General features: G+C 47.4%; 1 protein-coding gene across 1 annotated transcript in view; it reads left to right on the top strand.

Moving 5' to 3' along the window:
* Positions 1 to 8,996, top strand: part of BCL2 (BCL2 apoptosis regulator) — a 197,313-nt gene extending 188,317 nt beyond the window's left edge. The window contains exon 2 of the mRNA XM_019986619.2: positions 3,690 to 8,996. Within this exon, the coding sequence (XP_019842178.2) occupies positions 3,690 to 3,824 (135 nt within the window). The 3' untranslated portion in view covers positions 3,825 to 8,996. The remainder of the gene's footprint in view (positions 1 to 3,689) is intronic.
* The last annotated feature ends 497 nt before the right edge of the window (positions 8,997 to 9,493 follow it).

The raw sequence follows: 9,493 nt of genomic DNA, 5'->3' as shown, positions 1-9,493 counted from the left end.
GAAAATCTTGGAGAGTGGGCTGCCTTGAGGGAGGTGTCGGGGGGATGGGGGCGGGAGGGATAGGGCTGAGTGGTCCCAGCGCAGGGAGAAGACCTTCTGACCCCCTACCCCCACCTTCGCTGACTTGAGCTGTCTGTTCCTACCTGGTCAGTCCACACCTCCCTGGCCGACTCCCAGCCCTGCAGCCAGGGCCTGGGCTTGGGGCATTAGCTGCCCTGCTCCTCTGAGGTCGGCGCTGCTGGAACTCAGACGCCGGCCATCTGTGGCCTCTGGATGTGAAGTCTGTGGGGAAGCTGTCTGCAAAAGGGCCTCCAGAGCTGGGGTGCTGCCTGCCTCCCCTCTGAAGTCGGGGGCTAACAGAAGGAGAAGGGCCCTCCCCTGGAAACCCGCCGTGCCCATCCCTGAGGTCGGGCAGAGCCCTGGCCAGTCCCGACACGACCAGGGGCTGAGTGCACCCTGAACATATAGGCGGGGGTTTTGTCCAAATCACATGACGGTGGCCCAGGTTTTCTTCTTCCCTCTTTGTTGCTTTTAATACATAAAATGAGCATGTGTTTATTTAAAACAGCTTTCAGACTTAAACAAATAATGACAGACTGTTCAAACAGACTTCGGAAATCACCCTGATCAGGATGTTTGAAAAAGCAAGAAGACTCCCCCATGAAAACAGCTTTTGGAGCTTCACTCCTGAAACCACAGGGTCTGCTCTGCACTTTAGAATCATAGATGGGCAGATTATGGGGTAGATTCCATCTCAGGGGCGGGGGGCGGGGGGGGGGGCGCGTTAAATGATGCCTCTCAGCCCTACAGCCTGACTTAATATATGAGGAAGTAAAGCTGGGCGTGTGTTACCGCTTCCAATTTTCCACCAGAACACATCATGTGTGTATGTTTGAATTCACGATTTCTTTAGAAATCACCAAGTATCTTCAGAACCAAGAGCTGACACCTTAGAGGGAGTTGGACAATTATTTCTGAAAATTAGCAGGCTCAGCAGACCGCCTGGAGGCCAGGGCAGTTTGAGGAGTATCACCACAGGTTAGCAAGAGGACAGACCAGAGAGCGCGGTGATGTTTCCTCCAGTTCACGCTCGGGGCCACGTTTACAAATGGCCCGAGTCACCTACGTTTATCTTCACAATAACCAGTTTTATGGGTGAGATAAATGAAGCTCAGCCTCGGGTAATTTGTTCAAGGTCACAGGCAATAAAATGTCAAAGCTAGGATTCCACGCAGACCTCCTCCCTTGAGCTCAGGGCTCGTTCCCAGATCCCTCTGTGCCCATGCTTTGGGTTAAGAGATGCTATGTTAGCTCATCCCACTTCAGAAATGATTTCTTTCTTTGTAATGCACATCAGAAATGGGCCGTGAAGCACAGTTATTTATACAAGCGGCTGGGGCTGGGCAGGGAGGTCTTCCAGCCCCGGGGGTGGGGTGCTGGGAGAGGCGTCTCGTCTGCCCAGGGGGGTCGAGCACCAGGCAGAGCGGCCTGAGTCTCCCTGCTTCCCCCATCTCCCGAGGGGGGCGCCTGGTCTGGAAGGGTCAGGTGGCTGAGGCCTTAGTCTCTTCCATATCCCGCCAAAGACAACTCCATCGATAACTAAAGGGACGCAGGGCCCAGCCGCCGACCCTCCCAACACGGAGCTGAAGTGCCTACCGCCCAGTGCGCCCTTCCGAGGAGTCGGGGCGCCTTTGGCTGGTGTGGGGGTTCCAGCCTTCCCGTTGTGAGAGAAAACAGCAGGGAGGGAGGGCTGTGTCCGGGGTGCACGCTGCAAGAGGCAAGCCTCTCTGTACTGGTCCTGACTCCTCCTGCCCCGTTTGCCCCGACATTAGGGAGGCCGGGGTCCTGACACGCAGCCGTGATCGCTGGCTCAGCTCCGGGCCAAGGGCACTCAGCACGCGTGTCATCTGCATCTACTGCCGGGCTTTGCTGAGACTCAAACTTAGAAAACTGTTTAACAACAGATTAAGAAAGAAGAAAGCCCTTGCGCCCTCTCCTGGTAAAAGCTAATCCAGTACCTCTATAACACAGGGAGCCGAGCCTGGCACTCTGTGATGACCTAGAGGGGTGGGATGGGGGAGGAGAGGGGCTCCGGAGGGAGGGAGTATTTGAGCGGTTGTGTGTTGTTCAGCAGAAATCAGTACTACGTTGAAAAGCAATGATCCTCCAATTAAAAATAATTAATTAAAAAATAAAAAGAATTGGTTAAATAAAGTACAGCATAGATACAGATATATAAATATACGTGGTGGAAAATTATGCAGTCATGAAAAATAACTGTGCACATTTATATTTACTAACACAGGAAGTTCCCCTAATGATGCCTTAAATGTTCACCTTCGAGATTACTGCCAAGATTCCCATAGGTGGTTGTATGTAAAAGGAATAATTCAAATAGGCAGAGTATCTGGGTAATGTATTAGGCCAAATACAGAACTCAAACCAATGTTTGATGTTGGAAAACCTTAATCATTAGTTGAACAAACATTTCTCGAACACCTACATGTACTAAGACCATGCACAGCACTGGGTAGACAAAAATAATACCTGATCCCTCTACTGCGATACCTGCCCCCAGCGGACTAAAGCACAGCCAGCGTCATCAGACCCTCACACAGGGATGCTGGACCTGTGTGCTCCGTCTCCCTCAGTGAAACTCTGTGCTCTAATTCCAGGTTTGGGGGGCTAACTGGAACTATATCTTGTTTTCCCCTTCATATCTGATTAATCCACCAAGGGAAAACACTTCACTTACTGCTTTATATCTTCAGATATGCATGCATGCACGCTCAGTCGCTTCAGTCCAGTCCAACTCTCTGTGACCCAAAAGACTACAGCCCACCAGGCTCCTCTGACCATGGGATTTTCCAGGCAAGAATACTGGAGTGGGTGGCCATGCCCTCCTCCAGGGGATCTTCCTGACCTGAGGATTGATCTCGCATCTGCCTGCGTCTCCAGCACTGCAGGCATATTCTTTACCCAACTGAGTCACCTAGGAAGCCCATATATTCAGATAGAGTTGTCCAAATACTCATTGGGTCCAAACACAGAATCTACTCTTCCCCAACAAATCTAAGAAATGAGCATTCAATGGTCTCAGCTTTTTCCTTACAGCACAAGAACAAAGTAAAGGACTCTTTAAGACGGGCATGAAGAAGAAAGAAAATAATGCATGTCGGCATTCGTTACAAGTGCCTGGCCTACAGCAAGCATTCAGTAAAGAAGCAGTTGGGGTTTTTTTAAAAATTATTTTTATGAATGTCCACGCTAGCTAAAATTGCAAAGCCTCCAGTATTTCTACCGCTTTGCTCTTTTATTTTCCCGTTAGCACTTCCCGCTCTCTAATACGCTTTCCGACACGTGTAAGTTCTGCTTACTGTCTGTGCCCCTTCACTGGACCGAAAACGTTTGCGCTTTTGGTCTATTTCACTCACGGCTGTATCTCTGCTGTGCCTGGTTTGTGTGTAAGGTCTCAGGAAGTATTTCCTGAATGAAAGGGAAAGGAGTGGGTCTGAAATCATTATCCCCGAAGTACATTTGACCTTTGCCCTCAGCCTTCTGAAGGTACAGGCACTTCAGATGCCTCTGCCCCTGTCAGCTGGCACTGCGCTGGCACTTTTTTTGTTATAGTAACAGGAAATATTTAATACTCTAACACTCTTTTTCTCCCGCCCTCTCCCCCTCTACAGGACGCCTTTGTGGAGCTGTATGGCCCTAGCATGCGGCCCCTGTTTGATTTCTCCTGGCTGTCTCTGAAGGCACTGCTCAGTCTGGCCCTGGTGGGCGCTTGCATCACCCTGGGTGCCTATCTGGGCCATAAGTGAAGCCCACAGGCCTGCCGCCAACAAATATGCAGAAGATTCAAGAAGCAGCAGAAATAATATGCATTGTTGCTGATGCACCACTAAGTGAAGCTGTAGTCTCTTAAAAAGAAAAAAAAATAACCAACCAATCAACCAACACCACCACCACAAACAGCTTTCAGGCTCAACGTTGAATCAGCTACTTACTGCCAAAGGGAAATACAATTTATTTTTTACATTATTAAGAAAAATAAGATTTATTTATTTAACAGAGTCCCGTTGAATCTGTCTTTGGAAACCCCACCACGAATTACCAAGCCCCACCTGGATGGCTCTACCTGGCTCTCTCGTGCCTGTAAACACTGATTTTTGTTCCATACTGTGGGCTGGACTGAGTCAGCCAGCTGAAAAGCAAACAAAGTGACAAAGGACCCGACTGTTCCAGAAGCCGGGTTTCTGGCTGTTGGAGGTTCGGCAGAAGGTGTTCATCTGCTTTTTTTTTTTTTAATTGGGGGGGGGGGTGCCTGGAGGTTGTGTTCTTAGAGGGAAGGTGCTCGGAGGGGAGGCCTTTCTTCCCTGGCCTGAAGAAGGGGCACTGCGCCTTTGGCACACAGCAGGTTGGAAGAAGAAGACATCGGGGAATGCACAGCCTCCAGTATTTCTACTGCTCTTCTCTTTTGTTTTCCCGCCCGCACTTACAACCCCCTAATACGCTCCAGATACTAGCAAGTTTTGTTTGCTGTCTGTCCCTCTTCACTGGACCAAAAGCGTTTGAGCTTCTGGTCTGCTTGGACTTCGTGTTTGCCAAGACCTCCACCGCAAAGGCCCGTCACGGGAAGAATGCCCTTAAACCACAGGAAAGTATTTTTTTAAGCTGCCGATTGTGCCGAGAAGCAACTTACACAATATCATCCAGTACCTTAAGGCCTGACGTGCTTCTTCACATATTTGGACTCGCTCCCCCTCCAAATCCTGGCTTGGCTCTGTCTGCGCGGGAGGCGGAATCCTCGGGCCAGGACGCGGACGCGCTCCGGGACGTCGTCGGCACCAGCGCCCCGAGCGCCGGCTTCTGCGCCGGAGGCCGCGGCCCGCAGCCGCGCCTCGGCCGGCCTGCGGCCTCGTCCTGGCGCCGAGCCTTGGAACGAGCCGCGTGTCCGCGGGCGGCCGGGAGAGGAGGCGGGAGGCCTGGGCCCGCCACGCTGGGCCCCGGGCAGGCCCGCCTGGAGCGCGGAGCGGGGCTGAGGCTCTGAGGGCGCGCGGCTCCGGAGGAAACCGAGGCGCAGGCGAGCGACGCGGGCCGCCGCGGAGAAACGCGCGGCCTGCGCGCGCTGGGCCGCGGCCGCCAGCCTCCGCGCTACGCGCCGACTCTGTGGAGGAAACGGAGCGGGAGGCCGGAGTCGTCTCTGGGGCGGAGGAAGCTGCGCAGGCGGGGAGGCATGGGAGCCGCCCCGAGCACCGCGCGGCCCGCTGTGCGCTGGGCCGCCAGCCTGCGCGCCCCGCCTGAAGTGCGAGTTTTGGAAGACTCTGGGGAGCGTTATAAATCCTAAAGGAAGCGTTGAAATGGATTAACTGACCTAGGTCTGTGGAATTAGGATGTAAAGCATTATCTTGTCATTGTAGTTTGGTTTTATTTGAAAACCTGACGGAAAGGGATGGGGGCGGGGCGGGCAGGGAAGCTCCCGGTGTGGAATGCGGGGATTATCTATATATGCTGGGGCGTTAGAAAAGGGGAAGAGAAAAGGCAGTGCTGGAAAACGCTAGAGGAGGAGCAAAAGAAGAAGAATCTCCAGCTCATAAACCACAAAATACTTTTTTCAAGTTTAGAGTCAGCCTTGAGATGTATGTGGAGCAGCTCCGGCATTATTGCATTATAACATTTATCCGTATACCATTTATCTGTATTAACTTTGGAATGCAGTTGTGTTCAGTGTTTAATGCTGTGGTTAATATTTCGAAAGCTGCTTTAAAAAAAAAGATACATGCATCTCAGCATCTTTTTTTAAAAAATGTATTTAGTTATGGCCTCTACACTAACTGTTAGCAAAATGATCATTTTTCCCTTTTGAGATTTTTGGCTCTTAATTCTTTAAAAGAATTTCTGAGGAGGTGAGACAAGCCGTGGTTCTCAGCTACCTGAGAAATCCTGGAGCTTGCTGGCCACTCAACCACTTTGTGTCAATCAATCTACATCCACTTCCATGTCAACAAAATTGTTTATTGTGAGGGACAGTATTTGTTGTCCCTTCGACCCTTTTCCTTTAGGTTCACCTGTCTTGGCCAAATCAGAATTTAACTTACATCATTTAAGAGTGCATACATGTTTGGTTAAACCCATGAGGTTCATTCACTTTGAAATCCAGATGGAAAATGACCAGGGGATTAAATTCTGGCTCTGATGGTTTCACCTTTAAAGATGGTTTCTGGGGCCTGTTTCCATGGAAACCTATTTAGAGCCCTCCAACTCTCCTTCCATGGTCCTTCTCCGTGGCCATCCTCAAGTTCTTCCTGAAATGCAGTGGCACTTAGGCCCCATGCAGAGAAAGCTGGAAACCCATGGTATGAAGCCAGACCTCCCTGGCGGGCCTCAGGGAACAAGACGATCAGACCTTTGAATGATTCTAATTTTTAAGCAAAATGTTATCTTATGAAAGGTTTACACTGTCAAAAGTGATGAATATGGAATATCAAATTCTGTGCTGCTATCCTGCCAAGATCATTGTAATGGAGTCAGTTTGCAGTACACTCCAACTGGCGAGCTCCTCCAAGCTGCTTTAGAAGTAACCATGAAGAGCACGGACATTTTTAATATAAAACTTGTTTGTCTTTGGTTATTGTTGTTGTTGTTATTGTTCAAATTGAGATTTGCAGAGTATTCTAAAGATGTTTATATAAAAAAGGTCATAGAGGCTAATTTCAGGCTGGTTTCCTTTTGCTGTGGGATTCCATTATCTGGTTTTAATGATAAGTGTTGCTGGTTGCCTGACCCCAGAACTGTACAGTATTGTGGCTGCACTCTCTCGAAGAGATCAGACCTTTGAATGATTCTAATTTTTAAGCAAAATGTTATCGCTAAGAGTAGTTGAAGTTGCATTTTTCTTGTTGTTAAAAACGTTAGAAGCAATGAATGTATATAAAAGCCTGGGCTAGTCATTTTTTTTCCTCCTCCTTTTTTGCATTTTCTCAGTTATCTTGCATTTGGACAGCATAGACTGAATTCCTACCTATTTGGTGGGGAGGAGGGATTCACACCAGAATTGCCCTCAGCATGGTACGCAGGCCACCCAGGTCAGGGTTCAACAGAACACGTGCACTCCCGAAATGGAGTTCCAGGGCTCTAAAAAAAAAAAAAACCAGAAGGAGCAAAGCACTCAAGAACCTCCTGGGTCCTCCCAAGCCCTTGCTGCACAGACAGCCCGAAAGAGGGATCAAATGACAAACCGCATCTTCTGCAGCAAACAGCTCATCTCAGATTTTACAGTGGCTGAAAAGTCTTATGGGCTTGAGATTTGGATTAAAGTCACATTCTGAAAGAAGGAAGCACTTTGCTATGGTTCAAGCCAAAACCCAACATCCTCTGCCCCAGCCCACTTATCTCTGCCTACTCAGATATGACCTTCCATTTGGATATGACTTCTGTTTCATTAGTACATGTTTATGCTTACCATTTAAAGAGCTAGCCCTAGCCCAGTGTGGGAAGTTAGGAAGTGGCTGTAAATCAAGAGAAGCTCTAATAAGTAGGGTTAGCCTTAAGTATGTAGGGCAGTTCCATACATGTCTGCTTTTTCACACCAAGGGTCTGTGGGTGAATTGCAAATTGTATTGCAATTAAACTTATGCTAAAGCGACAGATTTATAATGTGAACTTAAATTCTAATTTCAATTATACTTTAAAGGCAGCGGCTGTTTTATACTTCCTTATCACTTATAGTTAGTAATGTACACCTCTTCTATCAGAAAAAAACAGGAAGGGCTTGAAATATAAGCCATTCTAAGGAAATTAGGGAGTCAGTTGAAATTCTATTCTGATCTTATTCTGTGGTGTCTTTTGCAGCCCAGACAACTGTGGCTACACACTTCTTAAGAAATACAATTGTACATTGTCAGGCTTATGAACATTCTAATCAGATCTTTATTGTTACTCAATTTGAATCTTCCCAGGGATTTTTTTTGTAATTATTATGAGACAAAGGACATTTGTTGCAGGGGTGGGAGGAGGAATTTTCAAATGAGCAAAACATTCTCAAGATTGGATCAGGGTGTGGAGTCTTTCAGAACAGCCAGGACTGTAGGATATGAAACAGAACCAAGTGAGAACTTCACAAGGATCAGTGTGATGCCTCTGGGAAAGACTTTATGCAACAAACAAGAAACACTTTTAAGTTCTGTGGTATATTTAGCTTCTAGAGACAACAGAACCACTCAGAGTCCAGCTCTATGATGATGCAGATGAACCAAAATTCTAAACATCTGCCATCAATGGTATTAATTTCAAGCCTGGATATGTCTAATGGCTATTTAAACAGTAAATTTGCAATTTTTAACCAATGGGATGGTTAATGAAAACCTTCTGGTTGGTAGGGACATGTATTTCTAAATGCTTTATTGCGCACAATACAGGGGGTAAGGGTGGGGAAGTGAGACTGAATTGGGTAAGTAATAGTAATACAAGCCCCTTAGCCTTACCCAAAGAATCATTCAGCACCATGTCTGTGCTCATAAGACTAGCATTAGACAGCCATGAAATACACATCTCCCAGGGCAGAAAGAAAACCACATGGAGTATGAATGGTATTGCCCCAATTCATCATAACTACCCCAGGAAAATGACTGAAAGCCAATGCATATCCTATTGATGACAAGGTTGTTTTGGGTCCCAAGGTAAGCTCAGCAGACAAAAACACTTGTGGAAGATGGAAAGGCTTAATCAAAAGATCCAGGCCTGTTACTAAATATGACTATAGTGTATTAGTAACTCCGTATTCCTAAACCTTTTAGGGAATCTGCAGTAGGCCTTCCAGCCAGCTCACTTCATTGTTTTTGCCTCTGGGGTAGTGTTTGAAGGTGTGATACCCGATCACATTTCTTTGGCGGAAGCCTGTTTTTATTATACTATCTTCTTAAGTTTTCAACCAAGTTTTGCTTTTGTTTTGAATTACTGAGATCATTTTCAATAAAATAAATGTGTAAAAAGTGGTTTTGTATTGGAAGCTTTTGTTATCAAGATGTTCACACTTCTCCCTTCCATGGGCTGTTTGTAAGATGGATATTTCTTAGGGGTGGCTGACATCCTGCAACACTGTACACACACAAAAATATGTGCTAAGTGAGCTTTAGACAGTTACGATAAAGTGAGTCTCTAGTCGGCCAGTGTTAAATATCACGAGGTTTCCTTTGTGTTGTTGGGGAGAGCCATGCTACCACTCAACTCTCCTTGTCTGTTCAGTTAATATTGTGAAGAAAAGTAAAGTATCGTGTAAGGTGTTGGTTGTGCCCTGGAATTGTTTGTAATGTGGTAATGTGATTTTGCTCCATCGTTCAAAGCACTTCTTAACGAGCCAGCAGAGCCACTGGGAACCTAAAGCCCTGGGGGCTCAGTCTATGGATCTGTCCTTCTGGAGAAGCCACCTTAGAAGGAGGCTTTATTTCTTGGTTACTCACCCTCCTGCTGTGACCCAAGGTGGACCAGCCTT

The sequence above is a fragment of the Bos indicus genome, chromosome 24, assembly GCF_029378745.1.
Source record: "Bos indicus isolate NIAB-ARS_2022 breed Sahiwal x Tharparkar chromosome 24, NIAB-ARS_B.indTharparkar_mat_pri_1.0, whole genome shotgun sequence".
NCBI classification, from domain to species: domain Eukaryota; kingdom Metazoa; phylum Chordata; class Mammalia; order Artiodactyla; family Bovidae; genus Bos; species Bos indicus.
The sequence above is the reverse complement of the archived record's forward strand: the minus strand, read 5'-3'. Positions and strand labels throughout refer to the sequence as shown.